At 42.8% G+C, this 26,204-nt stretch overlaps 1 protein-coding gene across 2 annotated transcripts in view; it reads left to right on the forward strand.

Moving 5' to 3' along the window:
- The first annotated feature begins 17,894 nt into the window (after positions 1-17,894).
- Nampt (nicotinamide phosphoribosyltransferase) overlaps positions 17,895-26,204 on the forward strand; it is a 32,596-nt gene continuing 24,286 nt past the window's right edge. The window contains exon 1 of one of the 2 annotated variants that reach the window (XM_021179359.3): positions 17,895-18,122. In XM_021179359.3, coding sequence (XP_021035018.1) covers positions 18,066-18,122 — 57 coding nt within the window. In that variant the 5' untranslated portion in view covers positions 17,895-18,065. Of the gene's footprint in view, positions 18,123-18,272; positions 18,367-26,204 lie in introns of those variants that run through there. The other variant, XM_085830289.1, reaches the window with a different exon arrangement.

Raw genomic sequence — 26,204 nt, forward strand, 5'->3', positions numbered from 1 at the left:
CTGATTTTAGTGGAATTGCTTTGAGTTTCTCTCCATTTAATTTGATGTTGGCTATAGGCTTGCTGTGAGTTGCCTTTAATATGTGTAGGTGCGTCCCTTATGTCCCTGATCTCTTCAATACTTTTATGATTAAAGAGTGCTGGATTGTGTCAAAGGCTTCTTTTTTCATGAGATGACCATGTTTTCTTTTCTTTATTTATTTATGTGGTAGAATACATTTTTGTATGTTGAACCACTCCTGTATCTCTTGGGTGAAGCCTATTTGATCATGGTGGATAATCTTTTTAATGTGTTCTTAGATTCTGTTTGCAAGTATTTTATTATTTTTGCATCTATGTTTATAAAGGAAATTGATCCATAATTTTCTTTCTTTGTTGAGTCTTTATGTAATTTTGGTATCATGGTGGCTGTGTCTTCATAAAATGAATTAGCAATGTTCTTTTTGTTTCTACTAGTGGAATAATTTGGAGAGTATTGGTATTAGCTCTTCTTTGAAAGTCTGATAGAATTCTATGCTAAGACAATCTTGCCCTGGGGTTTTTCTAGTTGGGAGACTTTTTAATGCTTTCTTCTATTTTACTAGGGGTTGTAGGTTTATTTAAATTGATTTAACTTTGGCAAGTGGTATCTATCAAAACAACTATGTTTCTTTTAGATTTTTTTCAGTTTCGTGGAGTACATGTTTTTAATGTGTGCCTTAAGAACTTGGTCAATTCCCATTACTCAGACAAGTTGCTGAAGGAAAAAAGACATTTGGAGCACTCTTTCATTCTATAGGATCTAGGGCTTTCCAGCAACCTTGTCTGAAGCTGGAGATCTGGCATGAAGACAGAGAAAACGGATGAGAGGTGAGAAGAAAGAGGAGACCCCTGCCCATGGGGAACTGTTCTGTGCTTTTCTGGCAGATAGTCAATAATTTCAGCATAACTGACAAAATTGACACTGCTGATATGGAGACCACATTCTCCTTTCTGAGAGATTACAAACAAGAGTCTTAAAATAGCAGATGAGCCATGTTTGACACCCAAATGTGTGTGATCTTGAATTTATCACTCTGCTCCTTTGTGGCCCTGAACAATGCACCCCCTTTGACACCTACTTCACTTACTACAGGAATCTCTGCAAGGGAAGCAAGTTTGCCATCGTGTGTTTTCTTACATGGTTTAAACTTGACTCTAGCTTTCAATCTGGTTATAAATTGCATCCTTTGAGACACTCAAATGCCATAAAAGCACATACTTCAGTCAAGATCTCTGCTTCATCTGAATAGCAAGGAGTCTTTGAAACTCTTCCAGCATGGTGCATAGCTGAGACAGAAGTTAGAGGATCAGAAGTTCAAGGTCATCCGCAGCTATAGATTCACCACGTGACCCTTAAAAGACTTGGTCTAGCTCCTAAAACATTCATACATATGTCATTAGGAATTTTATTCTTATTCATTTTTTTTCTTCCTCTGAGTCCTTTTGCGATGCCGGAGGCATAGAATTGATAGCACTCTTTATTTCTGCAGATCCCCTCAACAGTCAAACCATCACTGGCTTATTATTTATTCAGCATTTGCTCTGCACTGAGTGCTACAGTCGGTGCTAAGGCTGTGGCGGGGAGGCTGTGCCACAGGGGGATCATCCAGAAGGAAATGGAAAGCCATCATCGGTTGAATAGTAGGCCATAGTGGTGGTGTGAATAAAAGATACTAGAAGTTACTTTAATATCTCAAAGTGGCTGAAACTTGAGCTGATCGTCCTGAGGCTGCTTCCCTGAAGAAGTATTGAACTGAATCCAATGGAAGAGCAGAAAGTCACTAGGTAAAGGTGAAGATAGGAGCATGTAGAGTAGAATCATTTGTGTCAGTGGCCTGAGTCAGATAAGAACATAGCATATTCCAGGAACTGAAAGAAAACCAAAGTGCCTTATACGATCTGTAACCTTGGGAAAGGTGAACCTGAGTTTGCATCTGGCCAATAGAACAAGGGCTCATCAAGACAGCCCAGCAGGTAAAGGTCCTTGCTGACAAGCCTAATAACTTGAGTTCAGTCCCCAGATCCCACGTGGTGGAAGGAGACAATCCACTCTCTCAACTTGTTCTCTGGCCTCCAAGTACATGAGCATATGTGCACACAAAGATAACTAAATAGTTGTGAAAAATATATGGCAATGAGCATGTTTATTTCCTTATATTACATTAATGGTAATGCACTTTGATAAAAATAGCCTTTGCTGGCTTTGAGAAAACAAGTGTATTAGACAATCCATGTGACAGGAAGTAGAGTGGCGCTGATATGGATACGGTTTGTCCTTCAGAGTAGAGGCTCCATCCGTATATTGGAAACGTTGAAGCCGTCGACCTTTAAGAGGTGCAGTCTAGTGGGAGTTCACTGCTAGCCCCTCCTTTAAGTGTGGCTTCCTTTAGTATCAGTTTAAACCATTTCTTTGTGGGGAAAAAAAGAAGCTGCAGATTCTATATAGATTTAATGGTTCCAGCACACAACTATAAAGCCATTCTTGAAACTTGAATGTTGTTGGCACAGGGATCTTGTTGTCTGATACTAGCTTATCTTCTGAGAGAAAACAGAAAGCAATATGATCATAGCATAAAATATTGAAGAGATGGTTAACAAACTTGTTGGTTCAGTAGGAAATTGGCAACACTTGTGTTGAGAAGATAGGGCTCAACTGTTCCTTAGAACAAAACCTCCTGTCCAGTTGCTTTGCAACTGTGACACATGGAAGTGGAGCCTCTGGGATTCATCAGTGTTTGTCTGATTTGTGAAGAAGCAGGCTTCTTTGATTCTAGAAGACCAGTGGGGCTAACCTCGAAAGAAATTCCTCGAAGTACAGAAAACCTATTTCTCAGATTTGACTTAACAAAGATATCTTTTTAGGACATCTCACATGGTACATCTTGCTCTGTACCTGCCAAGCAAATCTGTGATGAACAGGTTGGTCATAGAGGAAACTTGCTGTGCACATACCAGGATCTCACTGTCAAATCTGATTTCTTTTCATACTACTATATCTTCTGTCAGAGACTAAATCAGTTGATTGCCTGTTTAGAGATTCTCAGTCCTCCTTAGCCAGATCAACTTTGAGGGCCCTGATGGAGTCATTTCTGAACCTGACATGCTGAGGAGCAGATCTAATGTCATGAGGTGCATTATTATTGAGCCCTCTTCATGTAAGAAAAAATATGGTGGGATGTTTTTAATCTTCATTTTCCATACATATTACTTATTGTTTTTTCTCTTCTTCTCTTTCTCTTCCCCCTCTTCTTCTTCTTTTTCCTCCTCTTCCCTTCCTTCTCTTCCTCTTTTTCATTTCTTCTACTACCTTATTTATTTATTTATTTATTTATTTATTTTTACTTACTTACTTACTTACTTACTTACTTACTTACTTACTGTATTAGTCAGGGGTCTCTAGAGTCACAGAACTTATGGATAGTCTCTATATGGTAAAAGAATTTATTGATGACTTACAGTCGGCAGCCCAATTCCCAACAATGGTTCAGTTGCAGCTGTGAATGGAAGTCCAAGGATCTAGCAGTTACTCAGTCTCACAAGGCAAGCAGGCAAAGGAGCAAGAGCTAGACTCCCTTCTTCCAATGTCCTTATATTGTCTCCAGCAGAAGGTGTAGCCCAGATTAAAGGTGTGTTCCACCACACCTTTAATCCCAGATGAAAGGTGTAGCCCAGATTAAATCTCCTTAAACTCGGAGATTTAATCTTCTGGAATCCATAGCCACTATGGCTCAAAATCTCCATACCAAGATCCAGATAAGGATCTCCAAGCCTCCAGATAAGGGTCACTGGTGAGCCTTCTAATTCTGGATTGTAGTTCATTCCAAATATAGTCAAGTTGACAACCAGGAATAGCCACTACACTTACTTACTTACTTATTTGGCAGAGCCGCGTGTATCCCAGGCAAACCTGGAACTCCTAAAGTAGCCAAAGACAGCTGTAGTGGTTTGACTAGGAATGGCCCCCATAGACTCATGTGTTTGAATGCTTGGCCCATAGGGAGTAGCACATTAGGAGGTTTGGCCTTATTAAAGGAGGTGTGGCCTTGTTGGAAGAAGTATGTCACTTTGGGAGTAGGCTTTGAGGTTTTAGAAGCTCAAGTAAGGCCTAGTCACTCAGTCTTTTCCTGCTGTTTGTGGATCGAGATATAGAATTTTCTTTCTTTTTATTAGATATTTTCTTTATTTACATTTCAAATGCTATCCCAAAAGTTCCCTATACCCTCCCCCTGCCCTGCTCCCCTACCTACCCACTCCCACTTTTTGGCCCTGGCGTTCCCCTGTACTGGGCCATATAAAGTTTGCAATACCAAGGGGCCTCTCTTCCCAATGATGGCTGACTAGGCCATCTTCTGCTACATATGCAGCTAGAGACATGAGCTCTGGGGGTACAGGTTAGTTCATATTGTTGTTCCACCTATAGGGTTGCAGACCCCTTCAGCTCCTTGGGTGCTTTCCCTAGCTCCTCCATTGGGGGCCCTGTGTTCCATCCTATAGGTGACTGTGAGCATCTACTTCTGTATTTGCCAGGCACTGGCATAGCCTCACATGAGACAGCTAGAGATATAGAATTTTCAGCTACCTTTCTAACACCATGTTGGTCTGTGTGCCACCATACTTTCCACCATGACAATAAGGGACTAAACCTCTGAAATGTCAGTCATCCCCAATAAATGTTTTCCTTTATAAAAGTTGTCATGGTTATAGTGTTTCTTCATAACAATAAGACCCTAAGACAGTGGCTTTGAACGCCTGATCCTCCTACAGTTGCCTCCAAAGTCCTGGGATTACGGACAAGCACCACTATGCATCTGTGTAGTGCTGGGTTCATACTCAGGGTTTATGCATGTTAGGCAAGCACCCTACCAACTAATGTACAGCCTAACCCTATTTACAACATAGAAAATAACAATAATAAACACCCTATTTAAGTGAATATTTAGTATTTGTTTTCTAAAAAAAAAAAATTTCTCTGTGTATAATTCCCCAATAAATGGACAATAGCAAAGAAAATTGCATGTGATAAATTTCTCCAGAAGTCATTCATCTGAAAGAAGCCCATTGGCCTATCCCCCAAAGCTTGGTTTGTATAGACTTATCCCAGCGTATCCTATGATTTCAGAAACATGGGGAGGAACTACCATATTGTCAGCACCAGACAGAAGGGAGCTGGAGAAACTGAGTTACAAGCACTACCGAAGAAACCAAAGGCCAAGACATTTCAGAAGTGAGACTGAAGAATGGAGTGCAGACTTACTCCTGAGTATTAATCTAGACACTTTGAAGGTTGGGTACCCATTTAGACATCAGGCAGAGAACGACAAAATCCAGAAAACCATCTAAAACTCTCTAAGGCAAGAGGCGGTCTCACAACTGTCTAGTGGGAACCTCAAGCTCACACTGCACAATCTAAACTTCTGACTAGCTCCTCTAATTATGTCGTCCGTAACTCTCTTAAGGGAGCCATGCAATATTGAAAGCCAGAGCCTGAGAATCATCACCCCCCCTGCAGATATTCCTCCACAAACCTCCCATTCCTCCACCACACACATCTCCCTTCTCAACATGTCCTGTTTCCTCTGCTTCCAAATACCTCTGATCCCCTTTCACTCTTCCCAATGACACTCCCTTAGTCCAAGCCACATTATTTCCTACATGGACTTCAATGAACACTGAACTCTTGCTCTTTTTGTTTTTGTTTTCTCTTAGGATTAAAAAAAAACTTTTATTGATTCTTTGTGCGTTTCACTTCATCCCTTTGTGCGTTTCACTTCATCCACCCCAGTCCCTCTCATCTCCCATCCCAGCATATTCACCCTTCACTCAACCTCCCCCTCCAAAAAACATGAAACATACAAACACATAAGCAATCAAAAAGCATAGAAAAATACCTCACTGTGGAAGCTGTAGTATGCCACAGTGTGTCCCTCAGTACAGCTCTCTGTCCACACATCGTCACTTGCAAGTGTTCATGACAGTGAGTCATTGGTTTGGTTTGAGGTTTCTGACTTCTGTGATGCCATCAATACTGGATTCTCACCAGGACTCCTCCTAGTAATCCTGTTGTTGCCCTGTGTCATAGAAATTCTGCAGCTTTGGATCAGCAGGACTAGTCAATTCAGAGCTCTGGATGTGGGCGTTGGTGGTAGCTGTGCTGGTCAGCTGGCAAGGGGCAGGGCCAGCTCACCCCTTCTCACCACCCCAGGGCCAGCTCTCCAGACTGCCACAGGTGGTGAAGTGGGGACGGGAAGCACCTCTTACATTCATACCATCCTACAGCAGAGTTGTGGTGAGACCAGCTCACCGTTACTCTCACACTCAGGGCTGCTTCACTCAAGATCCCTTGTCCAGGCAAGGTGCAGGGTCTGCTCTCGTAGTGCTGCCGCAGGTGAGAGGTGAAGCCAGATCTCCAGAGGGCTGCAGCCAGTGAGGGGTGAGGCCAGTTCTGCACAGCCCCTGGACATCCACACAGTCCCCAGCCCTGACCAAGGATATCCCCATGGTCTCTAGAAGTAATATGAGCCACAGACATCGACACTGACCTTTGCCACTACATAGCCATGGATCAAGGCACAGCCCTTATTGGCAGCTCAGACCGGGTCCTCACCATGGTCCCAAATGGCCGGGCTAGCCACTCACAACAGGTTACTCCTCTCTACCCTCGAGTCTCCAGTTCCATATCTCTTCACAAGGCTCAAGCTCCTCCCCTATTCTTTCGCTCTCATCTGACCACCACATACTTGCACATTGTGGTGGCTCTTACTGCAGGATTGCCAGACAGTGGAACAGCCAGTCCCTAGGTGATATCTTCTGTCCTATATCCTACCAGTGCCAAATGCAAGAGGGCAGGTCTGTGATGTTCTGAAGGTCTGTGTCTTCCTCCTCCTTTGCTGCTGCACTACTTGGTGGTAAAGGGTGCTCTGTGTGTCTATGGTCAGCCCATGCTGTGGGACACAGGGCCGGTCTGTGGGCATCTTTTCTGGTCTGCACCAAATGACTTGGAGGAATGTAGGTCTCTGCCTTACTCCTTTTGACACTGCACACTGTCTGGATTTGATTTGATTTGATTTGATTTTTATGTGTCCTAGGCATAAAACAGCTTTGGCCACCAAGCCAGGCATCAGGCTAGGGTGAACAAAGGACTGCCATCTGCTCTGCCTCTGACTCATGTAGAAGCATCGCCACCAGCAAGGTGTTCCTTTGTCCACTGCTAGGGGGTCCATGCTTGTTTTTTAATGCCCACATTCTACTCTGTACATACCACATTGATGAACAGTTGAGAGGTAACTTTTAGGACTTGTGTAGTCGTTTGCATGTGAAATGACCCCAAAGACTTAGACAAATGTTTCCAGTTGGCAGCACCGTTTGGAAAGGATGTAGAACTTTTGGGAGTGGTTCTATTAAGATCCATGGCCTCATTGGAGTGGGTGTGCCTTTCTTAGAGGAGCTGTGTCACTGAGGCAGACTTTGAGGTCTCAGAAGCTTAAGCTACGCCTAGTGTAGCATTCACTTTTGCTGCCTGCAGATCCAGATGTAGAACTCTCAGCTCCTTCTCCAGCACCATGACTGCCTGCATGTTGCTGCCATGTATCCCACCATGATGATAATGAACTAAATCTCTGAACTGTTAATTAGCCTCAGTTAAAAGTTTTACTTTAGAAGGGTTGTCATGGTCATGGTTAGCAATACAACGTTAACTAAGACAGAAGCCCTTGTCCAAAAATTCTGCCTTACCCTAAATTGAAGAATTTTAGCTTGGGTCTAGAGACTGAGGTCCAGGACAGTCAAGCTTAGGCATTGAAACCATCAAAACTAGAAAGCTGGTGAAGATGAAATTGAATGAGAAGGTGATATTTCAGCTCCAGCAAGCAGCAAAGTGTGGTAGCTTCTGCCACGTGGTTCTGGCTTTAGTGTCAAGGATAGAAAAAAGGGGGGGAGGTTTATAAAATCTTTCATCACTACTAAAGCAAGCCACCAAGCAGGGATATGAGGGTTGACCTTGCATGGAGGCCCAGAAGGGCCACTGTGTGAAGCTGTGAAGGTGAAGCCTAGATCACCTTGGAGACCCCAAAATATTGAAGATGTCAAAGGCATGGGATACCTGCCAGGGAGAGGTGCTAACAGGAAGTGGAACCAGACCAAGAGAACAAAGTGTGTTGCAGTCAACAAAGCTGAAGGGAGTTGGAGACTTAAAGAGCATTTTGACATCAGACAAGGAGATGCAGAGTTCGGAGTTTTCCCAACTAGTTTTATGTCTCATTTGGTCCAGTATTTTCTTACTATGCTCCCTTTTGGAATGGATATATATAGTCATTGTCTTAGTCAAGGTTTCTATTCCTGCACAAACATCATGACCAAGAAGCAAGTTGGGAAGGAAAGGGTTTATTCAGCTTACACTTCCATACTGCTGTTCATTACCAAAGGAAGTCAGGACTGGAACTCAAGCAGGTCAGAAAACAGGAGCTAATGCAGAAGCCATGGAAGGATGTTCTTTACTGGCTTGCTTCCCTTGGCTTGCTCAGCCTGCTCTCTTATAGAACCAAGACTACCAGCCCAGAGATGGCACCACCCACAAGGGGACCTCCCCTCTTGATCACTAATTGAGAAAATGCCTTGCAGCTGGATCTCGGGGAGGCATTTCCCCAACTGAGGCTCCTTTCTCTGTGATAACTCCAGCCCGTGTCAAGTTAACACAAAACTAGCCATTACAGTCATGATGTTTGTGCAGGAACAGAAACTCTGACTCAGACAAATGGACTAAACTGAACTGTAAGACAGCCCTAACTGTTTTCCTTTATAAGAGTTGCTATGGTCATGGTGCCTCTTCACAGTAATAGAAACCCTAGCTAAAACAAATATTTTGCTAAATTGGTTGCATTGATTGTTTACATGCCCGTTACTATAATACTATATGAAATTAAGTGCATATTTAATGCTTTCATGCAGTGGCCATAAAAATCTATTGAACAGACACTCTCTCATTAGCTATCCAGTTATTCAGGTACAGTGGCTCAGATGTATAATTCTCAGTCAAAAAAAAAAAAAAAAAAACTGAGGCAGAGGTAAGTATATGTCTATGAGTTCAAAGCCAATCTAGTTTACAAAGCAAGTTCCAGAACATCAAGGGCTGTTACATAGACAAGCCCTGTCTTTAAGCCTCCCCTGTCAAATAAATAAATAAATAAATAAACAAACAAACAAACACATAGATAGATAGATAGATAGATAGATAGATAGATAGATAGATAGATAGATAAAAACTCTATCCTAAGTGGGAATTTGAAAGCCCAGAAGCAACAAGAGGTGGCAAGTTAAGGTGAAGTGAAGGAGTGAGCGATTAATCTGGGACTAAATCTCTTTTTCTGAGCCTAGGAGAAAAAGAAAGTGTGTGGGGTCTTTGGAATTCAGCAGGTCCACGGCAGTGACATCTGTGGACAGTAGCTTCTATGAAGGCTTCTTTCTCTCACTACATAGCCACTGCCAGTGGCTCTGATTCATCTCTGCTCTTCCTGTGGCAGCACACTTCCATGATCCCAGCAGCCCCTGTCTGCAATGCCTTGATCTCTGTGCCAATCAAGTGTACAAAGCAAATTCCAGAACATCCAAGGCTGTTACATAGACAAGTCCTGTTTTTAAACCTCCCCTGTCAAAAAAATAAATAAATAAATGGACACACAGACAAACAAACAAACAAATAAATAAATAATAACTCTACCCTAAGTGGGCATTTGAAAACCCAGAAGCAACAAGAGGTAGAACAAGAAGGAAGGGAGAGATGGAAAACCTCCAGCTCATAATGTTCCTCCCACACAGATCATAACTAGGTTGAGCAGAGTGTGACTGTAGGAGAGGGACTGTGTATTTAAGCGAGCAAAGGAATAAAAAGGGATGCCAGGTCTGCGTAAGCAGTACCAGGTGCCACAGGGCCATCTTTGTTGATTTAGTAAACATTTACCAACCCCCTAATATGTATCTGGTACTGCACTTTCCTCTGGAAGCAGATCTGTGTGTAGGTTATACCTCTGCTCTCACAGATATTTAGGGATTTAGTACCTGATAGCCTTAGTTTTACTTAAACTATAGGCTACTATATCATCTTCCAAGTGAAGGGGATGGATGGTCTGAGGTAAGGATTTGAGAAGGGTATTTTTTTTTTAATAACTGCTAAGCAAAATGGGGGAAAGAAGCTTGGGTGAGGGATGTGGCAGATACCAGGTTTCCAGATGGCATAATGTGTCTGCTTTGAATGGCTAGCTCATACCTATGTGGTGTTCTCTATTAGTGTATAACAGCCTGCCTACTTTAAAATGCTCTACAGTAAAGTTGAAAGATTGGAGGGCTTTGAGAAAAAACAGAAAGAGGTGATCTCCATAATATAAAAGATTGAGTCCAAGATAGGTGGTGTTAAGTGTACCCAGAGGCTTATGTGCTAAAGGTGTGATCCACAACTGCTGGGACAATGTTGGGAGGTCCTGGAAACTATGAAATGGGGCTTATGTAGAGGAGACAAGTCACTAGCAGTAGTTTATAAAAATCCCTGTCCTGTATCTTGTGCCCAATCCATTCCTCGAACCTCTCTCTGCTTCCTATCTTTCATATGGGACTAGCTTTGCTCTACCTTGCCCTTCAACCATGACAAAGGCCAAGAAACACAGAGTGAAGCAAGTGAGCATGAACTGAAAACTCTCAAACAATGAGCCAAGTTGGTGCTCTCATCAGGTGGTTTCTTTGAGGCATTTGCTACATGATATAGCTGTAGCAATGAATGACTAGCACACACACACACATACACACATACATATTATATATATATATATATATACACAAATATTATATATATTATTTATATGTATATATATATATATATATATGGAGAGAGAGAGAGAGAGAGAGAGAGAGAGAAATGATAGGATCATTGCTGTTGTTATCAGAAACTTTAGGGAGTCCCACATTGGGTCCCATATATTACTAGGGAAATCTGGGACTCCCTTTTGTAGATCCTTAGTCTCATTTATAAAACCCAGATTCAAAAGTAAAGCTAGAAAACAACCTATAAGAGTTTAGGTGGGGGGGGGGGACACCAACAACAACAGGACAGGAAAGCTGAAAATCTTGGCAGTTGGAGGCCAGAGACAAAGAAAAGAAAGAGAAAGTCCCGCCTTCTGTAAGCATCCTAATAGTGAAAGTGTAGGGGTAGCTTCACAGAAAGAGCAAGAAGGACCATGGTATCCCAGAAAGCATGCCCATGTTTTGGAAAAAGAAGAAAAAAGAAAGATTCAGATTTTCTGACTCAGAAAAAACTCGGAAAAATCAGGCTTTGCAGAGCTGCTTGAGGTGACTGCCAGCCCCTGCACAGGGCAGGACTTCTACAGAAGATACATATAGTATCTTCACTAAGGAAATAATTATTCTTCCACTTCTTAGCCTGGATTTAGGTGGATCAGCCTTTCTGGGGTAGGGTGGGATGGTCTCTTGGACAGGAGATTGGCAGGTCCTGGTAGGCTAATTCTTATGAAAAGAGACCGTCACAGGTAATATTTTGAATTTTGGAGCAGTTCTGAATGTCGTGTCTCCATCCAGGTCCAGAGGTAGACTTCATTCTTTTGACCAGGAGGAGATAGTTTCAATGAAGCCCTAATATCCATCCTCCGTGGTCTCCAAGGCTGCTGAACACTGTGACTTCTACTGCCAAGACAGCTCACAATCTATTGGAATTAGTTTAGGGAAGGAATTTGGAAAAGTTTAAAGCCTAACCATGCAGTAGAAGCTTAAGCACCACTCTATCTGGCACTAAAGAGACCTAAATACTGAGGGTCTTAAAAAGAGCCAAATAGTAAAGGCTTACAAAGCTTCATATGAAAATAAGAAATCCATTAGGATTTGAATTAGAGGCACTCATGGTACATGGTGACAAGGAGTTCCTCTACATTTTGCCCATACTGTAGTCAGACTTATAAGCATAAGCATGATGCAATATTAATGTAATAGAGGAAATTACATGGTAATCCAGCATTCACATTTTTCATGTTGTTGCAACTGATACTTTTTAAGCAACATCTACACTGAGAATAGGCAGCTTAATGCAGGACAGAAATATTCTAAAACATGTACTCTTTCAAGAAAGGGAACAAATTCAAAGCTGTGGACAGGAAGATGTGGTTGTTAAAGGAACTGTGAAATTATAAAGAAGCCAAACATTCTGCAGTGGGGCAATAGGACTATATCGTGAACATCTCAGGAACGGGGAATCATCTCAACCTGAGCTCCAGGGTATAAAAAGGTAAAAATCATTTTAAAAGATTCCACTTGAGAGCAGCACCGCTGGGTACCCTACTTACTTCTCAGCTAGGAAGTCATTTTCCCTGGATTCCCTTCACCTTGCGTAGGTATCCAGGTATTTGGAGGCTACTGCTACCGTGGTCAAAGGAAACCAGCTGCAGTAGAGCATGGGGCAGACCTTGGTGTTGTCTGCATGATGCTGGCTTTATAGGTGTGCAGAATGCAACAATCGCAGGATCCAGAGGGTTCCACCAAGGCAAGCCTGACAAGTCAGTCAATGTAGCCTTTGGTTGGGATCCCACAGGCAGTCCTGTGAGGATGACATGTGAAACTGTAAGGGTAAAACTGAAGATATAATAGAAAGATGCTAGGTACATGGGACATTTCCATGAAAAGTTGCAGGCACAGAGCACAGCCAGCCCAAGAAAGAAACCTTATGGGCTACAATAAGAATGGCTGTTCAAGTTCAATTAGTAAAAAACAAAACAAAACAAAACATTATATAGATGGTCGTGTCACTACTATCCTTGATATTTGCTATTGTAAGTTATTTTATTTTAATATTATATTCATGGATAAATCATGATTTATGCAATTATGAGGAACCATGAGTTATTTTGCATATGTATACCATGTGAAATGTCTTGTAAACCAGGATAAAGAATTTCATACTATTAATATTTAAATATAATTGCTTTGATTAACTGTGCTTACATAAATTAATTAAAGCATATAGTTGAAACGGTTATTTTTTTAAAAAGGTTTAAACTGTGTTAGATAAATTGGGGCATATGTACTTATAACATGTTTGACACTGTTTCCCCTTAGGTCAGTGACAAACATTGAAGAGTGAGTTCAGGACTCTTACCTGTTCACTTACAAGGAAACAAAACAAAATGTGTCTTCAGAGACTTTCAAGGCAAGATTAGGTACGAAACCCAAGTGAGAATTACATCTGATAACAGAGGTAGGCTAAGATAGGTACCTGACAATCAATTGAACAAACAAACAAACAAATTGTAATCAATCTATACAATCTGTTCTATATAGTCTGTAGGCCTTCAGTCTTATAGGAAGAACTAAGTAATATCTGACACATGGCCTATACATTTGGTTACCTTGGGAACAGATGTGGTCAAAACTTAGCCTTCATTAGACTTACAGTAAAGATATAGTTTACATTTACTGTATATGTCAAACTATATAAATAGGTATGTTTATAAACATGGACTGATGAAAGCTAAGGTTTTTAATCTTGTACTATTTAATAGAATTTATTCCATATTCAAACAAATGGCTATCGAAGCCTCTGAGTTTCCATCCTGTCTGCATGCAGCCCCAGTTGTCAGACATGAAGTTATGCTAGTTAGGATTTGACTTGTGTCCTGCTGTGTTTCGGATTTGCTTCATTTCTATCCCTCATCCCTGTGTTCCCGTTTCTCTTTTGCAGAGCGGGAATGCTTACTCTTCACCCCTGTATCTTGAGAGCTAACATTTTGTTTTGAACTCTGCAGAGAGCTTGGACTTAAAGTTTCAAGATATTAAGGATTCTTGAAGATGGACTAAATGCATTTTATACGTCAGATGGTGAGGAGTCTTTGACCAGAAGTAGAATTTTATGGTTTGAATAGGAACTGCCCTCTTCTGGCTCATGTGTTGAGAGCTTGTCAGCTGATGGTACTATTTGGTGAGATGATAGAAATGTTATGATTTGGATGTTTGCTAGAAGAAGGTAATCAGGGCGTGTTCCTGGGACTATACCGTGTCTCCATTCCCGCCCTCTCCTCAGCACCTCCATTTTTGACTTCCATGAAGTGAGATCCTTTCCCTATCACTCATTCCACCATGACTCCCTCCCCTACTCCAAGTCCAAACAAGACAACACTGAGTAATATGGATCAAACTCTGAAACTATGAGCCAAATAGATGTTTCCTCGTCTATAACTATTTCTCTAAGGTACTTCCCCATTGGCAAATACCTAACACATGTGGTAAGAATAAATAGCACGTCAGATGGGGCAAATTGGGGTCTGTGGCAAAGGCCTTGAGAACCAGAGCCAGTATACAGAGAGGGGAATGAGTGAGACACACAGCAAGGATTTAGTGATCAAAAACCAGACTACTGAAGTTTATGGTTTCACTGGTGGGAAGTCTTTTATCTGGAAAAGTAGAGAGCATAGAAACTGATTAAATGAACAATATCCAGGCCTTAATTGTTCCTCAGAAGTTGTTCCTGCAGGGAAGGGTTATATTCACATGCAATTATATGTTAATCTTACAATCAAATGCTGAGCTTGCTAGGGATCATGAAGTACCTCTGATTCTGTCTCCCTCCACTGTGAACCCCAACTACTGTATAGCTGCTAAGTAAAAGAGTTCAAGCGAATAGAAGGTCTGCCTTTGAAACCCTTAGTGCTTCAGTGTACAGCGTGGTGTCTGTGCAAGGTGCTGACATGTTCCTTTTGGGTTGACTGAATTAGGATTAGTTTCTTGTTATCCTGATCTCTATTTAATAGCAGGAATAGTCATTCTTTCGGTATTGGGATATTATAAATATTCAAGAATATCTTATATGTTCGGGGCAAAATGGTGAATGGTGTTCATTGCCTAATCATGCAAACTAAGCTGGAAACAAGGAGACATGAAAATGAATTCATAAAATCCCAGGACAAAAGAAGAGGAGACAGAATTCAGAATCATTTCAAAACAGAAGGTGTTCTTAGTTTAGTCTGAGACATAGAATTTATGACTCACAAATTTTAGGGTAGAGTCTAGTGAATCTACTTCCGTTAACCTCGGCCTGTGCAGCAGTGAACCTGCTTTCTTTCGCCATGTTTTTACCTTTTCTAGACTCTAATATAGTTAGTAGTCATAGAACATGTAACCCGTCACGTTCAGTTTCTTCAAGAATATCCTTCACATGTCAAATATAAGCCAGGGAACATTCATCCTGAGTAAAAATCCCTAAAGAAAACCAGAGTCTATGCGCAAGTTATATTTTTTCTAATATCCCTTAAAATAATTATTAAAATTAAGATTGTCTCTCTAGATACCACTAACAGGCATCTGCTAGAGCATACATGATGAACATAGCTCACTAAGGAAAGTATTAAATTATAAAGATCTTGGCATCCTCTAATAATCCTAACAGGTTTATTTTCTCAGCCATTGATTTGGACTTTAGAATCTTAGACAAGTAGCTGTCAGCAAAATTTATAAGTAATGATGACAACTGGACCCCATATAATATTGCAATGTGTTACATAACTCATTGTTCCTCATAATTTTATAAAATCATGATTTATCCATGAATATAATATTAAAAATAAAATAACTTACAATAGCAAATATCAAGGATAGTAGTGACATGATCATTTATATAATTTTTTTTAATTGAACTTGGACAGCCATTCTTATTGTGGCCCATAAGGTGACTGACTGACTGACTGACTGACCTCTAGATGGATAGAGTGATCCAGAGCTCTGAAAGAGTAGACAGGACCTACGTGAATCTGGTTATTTATTATTTGTGATATGGGAATCCGTGAGAAACAGTTTGTTAGATCTTTGACACACTACTAAAGGTGCCAACTACATTCTTCTTTCAAGTTATCTTTCAGTAGATATTATTTCTGAGTGAAATCTTGGTTTTATATCTGGTGAATCATTGCATATCACAGTCCTAAACCCCGATTCATTCAAAACCAGCCTGGTTTAAAGATAATAGTTGTGCGAAAACTTGACAAATTCTACCTTTGGCAATGTGGTTTTCTATTAGTAACATGATTTGTGTGTTAAGTCAGCTTTCATCCCTTCGACAAAATACCTGATAAAATCAACTCTGAAGGAGGAAAAATGTTGATTCTGGCTCAGTTTCAGTTCACAGTTGCTCGACCCTGTTGCTTTGTGCTTGTGGTGGCATGACACCTGACATCCGAAGAGAAAGAAAAAGGAATGAGATAAGTGTTGCAATTATTGAACTACCTCTACTCAGACCCCAACTCTTAAAAGTTGATCTGCTTCCTTCTTGTCAGTCCACACTAGCATATAGGCCTTTGCGGGGGAGGGGCTTTTAAGACCTCTAAGAACTTCAATAGTCACCTTTTCCTCTAAAGATTGCTGTGGGATTAAGCCAGTAATACTCCTGCAGACCCTATTCTTGAACTTATCTAGCAATGTCAGTATGCTTACAATGTTAGCATTTTTACATTTTGGGCTTTTTCATTTTTATACAGGGAAAAAAACTCAAAGATTGCAAGATCAAATTTTGTTTATAGAAAACGCTACCATGAACAAAGACTACTTTGTAATTAGAATAATTTTTTTCTGCATAAAACAGCCTAAAATAGCGGTCAATTGTAGATGAACTGATGCTGTCACTGAGCTCTTGGATCCTTTGAAAGCTGTTTGACTTTTCCTGGAGAAAAGTCTCAACCGTCCTTTGTGTCTTAAGGGGAAGGTTAAATGCAACCCTCTCAGACAATGAAGGGACAAGACCAAACTGAATATAACATTGTTGAGAAGTAAAAGGCAAAAGGAAGCTTGATGCAGTCTGTGCCACTTTAGTTATACCTTTTTCCCCCTGCTACTTGTATTCCATAAAAACAAAACAACAACAAAACCTAAATCTTAGAATTCTTAAATGCTATTAAACATGCAAAGGGAATTTTAGTTCTATGCAAAACAAATTTGCAACTCTGTATGTGAAAACTGAACAAGAGGACAGGCTCATGGAAGTTGGATGACGTCATCAGACGTCACTTCGCTTATTTGGGAGGTTACTAGCTCTTTCCCCCACGATTTAATGATTTAAAGGAAAAAAAAAAAAAAAACAGATCCACTGTATAACTGTATAAGACTTGGCTGTATGCCTTTTACTTCCCAACAATATTAGATTCAATTTGGTCTTGTCCCTACTTTGTCTGAGAGGGTTGAATTTAACCTTTCCCTAAGACGCAAAGGCTTTTCTCCAGGAAAAGTCAGCCTTCAAAGGATCAAAGAGCTCAGCTACAGACAGAGCGGGGAGAAAAGCAAGTCCACGCGCCAGGGCAACTCAGACCGCAAACAGCTCCTCTGATTTTAAAGGAAAATCTAGAGGATCAGGATCCACAAGACGGATGGGGACCAAAGATTTCATCCATCGTCCAAGCGGGAGACAAAGGTAACTCAGCGCGTGCGGGAACAGGGAGACGACAGTGGGTGGCTCCTTGGCCTTAGCTGGTGGCGTGACTCCAACAAGACTCTCAGGACGAGCAGGGACTGGGTAGGACAAGAGGAAGGTCCGGGTTGGGGCGGGCAAAGAGACTCCCCGCAGGAGGGGCGAGGCTGGGAACGCCAAGCCACGCCCCTGCAGCAGACCACGCCCCTCAGAGGCAGGCGCCCAGGTCACGCGCTGGGGTGACGGTCCGCTTTAGGCCCCGGGCGGGCGCAGCTGAGGCAGAGCGCGTGCCTCACGTCCTCCTCAGTCCCCCCCCGCCCCTGCGCTGCGCACGCGCAGCCGTGCCCCGCCCCTTGTCCCCGGGATGGGCGGGGCGCGGAGCCGCCGGGAAAGCCGCCGGAGCGCGCTGGGCAGGGGAGCGCGCTAGCCTCGGCCGCCGCGTCACGGACCTGCCCGCCCTCCCGGCCCCTCCCCGCGCTCCGTTCCCTGCTCTCCCGCCCCCCTGCGAGCGAGCGGTGACTTAAGCAACGGAGCGCAGCGAAGCCCATTTTTCTCCTTGCTCGCAGCCGCGCCGGGCAGCTCGTGGCGCGGCGCCTCCGCTCCGGCCCGAGATGAATGCTGCGGCAGAAGCCGAGTTCAACATCCTGCTGGCCACCGACTCGTACAAGGTGGGGTTGCGATGGGGGGGTCTCCGGGCCCGGGGCGGCGGGAGTCGGGGCGGCGGGATGGGGCAGGTGGAGGAGCCGCAACGCGGTGGCTGAAGGATGGAGGCGCGGGCCGGAGGCGGGGCCTACGCCGCGGCGGGGGCGCGGCCGGAGGCTCGGCGGGATGGGCGCACGCTGCAGCTACCGTAGCCGCCGGCGGCCTTGGCTCTGGGACAGGGAGGACTGGATGAGACCATGGGACGATCGGGCCGGTTAGGTAACAGCCCCTGGCTCGGCAGGTACGGTCCTGCCCCGGGGAGCTCGGGGAGAGGTCCTGGCGGTGTGCCCCTCACCCAGCCAGTGGTCCCAGCGCGGAGGATAAACCCGGCCCCGGGAGCCGCGTCTGATTCTGCTGTCCCACTCGGTGGGGTTGCATTTCCAACTCCCTTGCACCTAGGGATCATTCACGTGCCTGGCCCCTGGTTGCAGAGGCCAGTGTGCTCTGGCTCTCCAGGATCAACTACGTGATTTCTGTGAAATGGAAAGTGAAACACCAAGAGGTAAAGGAACTGGAGTTCTAACCCTGGAGAATTTGTGGGGAGAGTAAAATGGCACATTGCTTTAAGGTGCCTATTGAGTTGACTCTTGCACTAATTCTATTTGATATGCACCTTAGCCAAGAGAGGAGTGATGAAGAAATGCCCGCCACCACCCCCAACACACATACACACTTTGTGAAATGAACTGCACTGATCTTCAGTTAAGTTTGTTAGCCAAGACGCTTAAAAGGTAAAATGTCAGACTAGTAGGACCCTCGCGAGAACAGATTAAATTTTAGCTTTCAAGTTTAGTATTTACTTGAACATCGTAATGGTTTTGAGTGTAGCGATTTAGACGTAGTACTCCCGTGGTTTTGTTTTGGTTCTTTGCTTTTTACTTTTTTTTAACCCTGTAATCTGAATGTTTCAGAGTCCCACTTGCTTACATACTAGTTTGTCCCTGTTCTTTTTTTTTTTTTTTTTTTTTGTAAACTATTGTAAGTAATTTTTCATTTTAAAGGGTCCAAGATTTATCAACAGGTGGTCTTTCGCATGGAATTTCATTTTACTTCATTTTAGTTTTTTGAGGCAGAGTTTCTGTGTAGCAGCCCTGGCTGTCCTAGAACCTGCCTTGTAGACCAGGCTGGCCTTGAACTCAGAGGCCTGCCTCTGCCTCTGCCTCCTGAGTCCTGGAATTAAAGGTGTGTGCCTCCACATCCTACTTCAGATGGGATTTTAAAGTGGAAATCACCTTCGAAAGATTATTACCATTTCTGTTGTGGTACTGGAGGCTCTAAATCTCTGCGTGATTTAGTTCAGTTGAAGTGTTTAGTCTAAAATCACTAAATTCTTAGTGATTTTAGAAAAGTCTCATTTTGTAAAAGTAAAATATCAGTAAATATCCCAAGATAATTTTCAGATATTTTACTGTATTATGTGTAAACGATTGAACATAAAGGGAAATATAAACAGACATAAAAGGCCAGGTTTAAGGAGGGCACATAATTATTTTAATCCCAACACTCAGAAACCAGAGAGGCAGGCTTCTGTGAGGTCCAGGCTAGTACGCTCTACATAGCAGATAAGGAGCAGCTGGAACTACATGGTTTATCAAAAAGACAGCAGTAGCTCCTCCAGCCATTGTGAGTACCAAGTGTGAAGCTGCTGCAGGTTGCAGTGGTGTTTGGAGATGCATCTAGTTAATAAGTAATCTTAAAGCTTTCTAATGTCCTAGCAAGTCCTGCTTATCTGCGTGAATTTTATTTGCATATAATAAATTTTATTCCTGACCGGTGGTCTCAGGGGGCTAATATTAAAGTATTTATCCTTCTTGTCTTTTTAATCCTAGGTAGAGAGGTAGCAAGAGTGCTAAGCACGACATTACAAGTAATGAAAATTCTTTCATTTGGCAATTATATATTCTTGTCAGATCTCAAAAATTTGTGGCTGCTTAGGAGAGAGTGGCTGGAGGATGAAGAGATTCTTCTGAAATTAAAGGGAAATGGTTTCCTGAACCACACAGAGCAGAGAAGGTGGTGGCCGAGCATATAGCAACATGTGGGATACATTTTCACAGTGTCCTTAAGAAAGGGCAGGACACTCGGGGCTGTGCAGGAGCATTTGAAGCACACTTCCATTTCTGGGATCTCGTATTTCATTGTGTATAATAAGGAGCTGAGAACACAGGCAGATGCAGCTCTTCAGTTTCATCTTGAGTTCATTTTCCAAACAAAAAGGGCCTGCTCTTACGGCTTCAATCATTTATATTTTCAGAATCGCTTAGGGCACATTTCCTACCCAGCTTTAGTGACATTGCACTAACCTGGCTAGGGAAGATGGGCGTGAGCCACTCCAGCCATTGCGGTGGTTGGATTGCTTTCCCTTTACAGGGACTTTCCTGTAAAGGAGACGTGGTTTTTCCTTTGAGCTTACCTCTGGGATAATCAGAAATAATCAGAAAGCAGTCAAAGATGGTTTTCTTTTGGATTCCACAAAACTATACTTTTTTTCCTGAATAAGCGCCTACAGCAGAGAATAGTTTTAACATTTTTTTCAACATTTTATCTCTAGCAGATTAGCAGAAGACACTGTCATTGTGCTATGGCTGGAAAAGACAGAACACACAAAAGTAGTCCTTCAGCAGTGTTCAGGTCTCATCACCCCACTGAGAGATGTGCCGCCAGGGTAGCTTGCTTCTCAGAGGCTTCCTAGGCCGCAATGTAGGGCCCAGCACTCTGCCGTCATTCCTTTATACGGAGTGAAGGAACCCAGAGGGAACAACAGCGTGTTACAATCCAGGGTGGAGAGAAAAGTTGGTTTTAGGGACGCTTCCAAGAGCTGCCTAACTTCCTTGTGGCAGTGAAACCGGCAGACATTGTGTTCTCCAATGGCTGAGGAACACAGGAAGTTGAGAATTATTGCAGAAGAGATTGGGAGAGATGAGAATCATATGACCAGGTTGATTCTGACTGGAACTTCCAATCTTTTCCTCTCACTGGTTTCCATTTTTTGTAATCTCCTCTTCTCTGCTTCTGAGTAAACACTACAGGCTTGGGACATGGGTCCATGGCACCAGTGCTTACCAATGAGGAGGGGCAGTGCTAGGACTCAGCGTTTTGGTTTTTTGTTGTTGTTGTTTTGTTTTGTTTTTGTTTTTTTCTCCTGTCCTTAAAACACATGTATGTAACAGTCATTGACATACCTCTGTAGACCTAGCACCCTTGGTTACATAGGAAGTATGGGCTAGCCTGGGCTATATGAGACCTTGTCCTAAGGAAGAAGGTGATACTTTAAATATATTTCTTCAAGTAAGTTTTATAAGTTGTAGGGGAAACTTGGACAATTGAAATAAGACAGTAAAGCTGGCAACATCAGGTAAAGAAAGGTGCTTGCTCTCAGGCGGGGACCCACGTGGTAGAAGGAGAGAACCAACTCCTACAAGCAGTTTATGCTTCAGACCTGAATTGCAACAAATTATCTTCTGTGGCAGCAAATTTCCAGGGCTTCGAAAACTTTAAAAACTCCTGGGAAGCAGATAACTTTGGCTTTTTTTCCCCATACATTGCGTTAGCTGTAGTGAAGCAGGGGAGTCAGCCAGGACGGGGATAGTAGAGCCTACTCTGATGCTGTAGGTGTTGCCCATATGATGGAACTTGTTCTGTGGCATTGAATATGTTAGCCCATTGCATTTTAAACTTTGGCTCTTAATTATTTCTTACCAGTTAAAAATACAAGTGTAACGGAAGAAGTGGGCAAGTGAATACCAGTTGCCTTTGGTGATATGATACCAGTTTATGAGGAAAGATCTTGAGAAAGTATCTCAGGTCAACCTATGGAATACCTTAAAGGAGCAACTAGAGAAAATTACACCTCATTTCCTGTCTTAGTCAGAGTTCAGTTTCTGTGAAGAGACTCTGTGACCATGGCAACTCTCCGAAAACATTTAATTGGGGTAGCTTACAGTTCAGAGGTTCAGTCCATTATTATGGTGGGAAGCATGGCAGGTGCTGGAGGAGCTAGGCTTGATTCAAAGGCCACAGAAGGAGAATTGGGTGGCCCACACCCACAGTGAACACATTTCCTCCACTAAGACCTCACCTACTCCAACAAGGTTACACTTCCTAATAGTCCCACTCCAGAGGACCAAGCATTTAAATGAGCCTTTGGGAGCCATTGTTATTCAAACCAGCACATTCCTCCAGTAGGATTCTGCTTACGTTAAGTATGCCTTTATCCTCAGTCCCCCACTGTCCTAGTGGCCAAGGGTAGGAATACTTGGGAATGGAATGTGTTCGTGTAGTTGCTTGGCTAACAGCCCGCTTTGGAGAAAGTTCCCTGTGTTAAACATGGGACTAGAACCTCTTTATTCTAGACATCGAAAGTTATTGTCTAGCACCTAATCTGTTAGAAGCGTGTAGGAACTTTTTTTTTTCCTAGCTAAAAAAGAAAACTAACAATAGATATGTTGCCTCCATGCATGTCTGTGTGCCACATGTGTGCCAGGTCCCTCTAAATTCCTTGGACCTGGAGCGACAGAGAGTTGTGGGCTACCATGTGGGTGCTAGGAACTGAAGTCCAGTTCTTAATGGCTGAGCCATCTCTCCAGGCCCTGAGACAGCTCACCTTTTCATCAGCAAAGCAGGCGCAGTGAAGGTCTGTTAAAGGCTCCTGTGTTCCTCGCAGAGCTCTTAGCCACCGAGGACCCTGCCAGTTCAAGGAACAATTACTAGTAAGGTTGCCTGGGAATGTGAAGAATTTTCTGTTTCTCATAGAATCATTTTATCTAGCAATAGAAATTAAGGCAGTGGAAAAATTAACAGGAGTCAAGATCTTCCTTTTCATACACTTAACTGAGCACACGAAACTGATTAGTGTTGCTTCGTGTTGAAGACTGGGCTCTTGATCTTCCCACTTATCCCTCCCATAGTCTTCATTGACTCAATAAACGAGCCCTTTGTTTGAGAAGAAGCTGAAGTAGGGTTTGTTACATACCTGTGGTTGGTCTGTTACTCACCAGGTAGCCCAGGCTGGCCTTCCAGCTCAAGGCAACCTTCCTGCCTTCCCTGAGTGCTGGCATTTCAGGTGTGTGCCACTACTCCTGTAAATGGCACCATTGTTAACCCAGTTGCTCAACCAAACTCTAGGAGGTATCTGTGATGTCTCCTTGCTCTCCACATCCAGCTCTAACCCTTCTTTACCTCTAGAAACACTGGGTAGGTCTTTTCCTTACTGACTTGTGGGCAGTAACTTCTGAATTCATGACTCTGCTCTGAGCATCCAGTAATCCATGTTTCTCTTTCTGTCTGCAGGACTGATTGTTTTATGCTGGGGTGTGTGTGTGAGACAGAGACAGAGACAGAGACAGAGGCTTTCACCTGTGCCATCTATCTTCCCCCAACCCCCAGACTGGGAAATTGTGAGGAGGGGCTAGGAGTTGTAGCTCAGTGTTAGAGCATGTACTTATCATATGTAAGAGCCTAGATTCAATTTTCAGCATTAAAAAAATTCGAATCAGGTTACAGCTACCCTGGCTTAAGACATAGAGGCTTCCATTGCAGTTAATACACAATGGGAGCTCCTTCTCAACCCCTGTGCCTGCGTCTGATCTCTTACCTACAGTTCCCAGGACCAGCAACACCAGCCATTGTTCTGTACTGTCCCTTAGGCCGAAGAGTTTCCTGTCTTGTCATTTGAGTCTTGTTCACATGTCACCACCTTGGAGAAATTTCCCTAGGTCCCTTCTGTTCTCTCCTCAGTTTTTCATGGCATCCGTCTTAATCTGCAGTTGCTTGGTCTGAGTGTTGTTTTTCTCTGATTAGCACTGTAAGAACCAGGACTGTGTCAGCCTATTTTCCTCCCTCAGCGTCTGAAACCGTAAGGCCTGGCACACAGAACAAACAGGTCGTGTGCTTGTGGATGAACTGACTAGTTAAGGATGAAGCTCACTCACCACTTTAGCTGGAAGTAACGAGGGCAGCAAACTAGTAAGCTAGAGTTGCTGCCTGCTGACTGTACTCTTGGAGTATTTACTGAGAAACTGTGTAGTACCCGTTAGCCATTGTGTATTCCCATATAACTAGATCTAATCATCCCTGTATTATCCTAATAACATCATGTTGTGTTCATAGGTTAGCAGTTCTCTTTCATGCTTAATTACCTGTCAATTTGCATAGACATTTTAAATTCTTAACCTGTTTTCTCTGAAAAAAAATTTAAATTTCTCTTGATTGTAAAATATGAGTCATTTTACCTCAACAGCCTATGCAACTTTGAAATAATGGCATCTTCTTTAAACATAGGAAACATTCTGTATATTTAGGCAAAAGTGGGTTGTGAAGCACTATAAAAAAGTATCCTAAACAAAGCTTTAAAAATTAAATATTTGTGGCTGAAGACATGGCTCGGCAGTTAAGAGCACTAGCTGCTCTTGGAAAGGAGTTAAGTTCCTAGCATCCACGTGGTGACTCAACCCTCTGGTCTGATGCCCTCTTCTGGCCTCCCCAGGCACTGCATGAATGTGGTAACACTCATACACATAAAATAAATAAATGATCTTTTTAAAAAAAAAAAAAGAAGAAGGGTGTTAGTTGTTTTACAGAAGTGTAGCTATGATGGTAAGTTTTATACTTTTAGACCCTGGTAGAGCTAATGAGTCAGAGATATTTCCATTCGACTTTTGTCTCTTTTGACTTAGCCTCGTATATTTTTATGTATGTGCTATGTGTGTGCGTGTTTGCATGCTTCTTGGATGTTCTGTTTGTACAGATGTGGTATATGAACATGTGTGGCAGCCAGAGATTAATGTCTGGTATCTTCCTCAGTTGTTCTCCAAAATAACATTGAAGTGGGTTCTCCTTTGAACTCAGAGCTCAACAGTTCAGTTAGCCCAGCCAGCCAGTTTGTTCTGGGGACCCTGTCGGCACCTCCCAGTGATGGGATTGCAGTCGGGCCACCACTTGCTTGCATTTCTGTAAGTGCCAGACATCCAAATGGTCCTCATGCCTGTACAGCAAGTGTTTCCCCACTGACGACGCATCCCTCAGCCTGCCTTACAAATGATAACATCCCATAGGAGCTAGATACACTGCTAAGTAGTAGATGAACTATAAACTCCAGTCAGGGCAGATGCCGTGAGATACTGCTACGACACTGAGTATTGTAAAGCGTGGCCTGTGTGGTCCAGACCTTTATTTCATTTTCCCTTTTCTTCTACTCCAGCTCCAAGTTACAAGGTTGTAGCTTGGAGGATACTGTGGTTACATATATCTCGGGTATATTTTAAGTGTGGGTCATCTTTTTCCCTAGTGAGCTTAACTATTAACTGAAATGTCATTTATAAATACACTTACCTTGGGCTTTTTGTTTGGTTGTTTGTTTGGTTGGTTGGTTGGCCTTGTTGTAGATTAATGGGTTTAATTACTGTGGTTCTGTATTAGCTTTCTCTCTTAGTTTTTGTAGCTTTCCTTAAACTGACAGTGGTACCAGGCCACGGGCTCCTGTGCCTTTTATTATGGTTTTCTGCTGTGTCTAAACAGAATGGAACTGTAGGACCCAGGCTCTCAAAGTCTGAGTTCTGTAGAGATTTGCCCCCACACACCTTTGTGTGTGTGCAGCAGAAGGGAAGCTGCCAGCGTGCCTCGCTGGGGAGGAAGCACAGAGGATGGTTGTTCAGAAATAACAGTGGAAATGCATTTATTTTAGAGGGCTAGTGCTGAGCTACGAAGATTCCTTAGAATAGAGTCGAGCTTCACTGAGAATCAGATTGTGCAGCCAAAGAAACACTGGCTTTCCTGAACCTGAAATCAAAGCTCCACGGGGAATTCGGTGTCAACTGTGCTCCCCCGTGAAGCTTGCTCCGCCATGGCTGTGACTTACCCTTATACCTTAAATTTTAAAGTTCCTCTTTCTGTTCTTACCCCTGTGCAAACACACACTACTCTAGTTGTTTGACAGTAACTTTGTACATTTACAAATAAATGACTTATTTAATACAATTAATTGCCTTAGTATGACAAAAACACTATAAAACAAAATTGAAAGTCTAGTGAGTAACTTTTCTTCAAATGGA

This window comes from Mus caroli, unplaced genomic scaffold (assembly GCF_978045245.1).
Source record: "Mus caroli unplaced genomic scaffold, Mus_caroli_1 scaffold_14, whole genome shotgun sequence".
Taxonomy (NCBI): domain Eukaryota; kingdom Metazoa; phylum Chordata; class Mammalia; order Rodentia; family Muridae; genus Mus; species Mus caroli.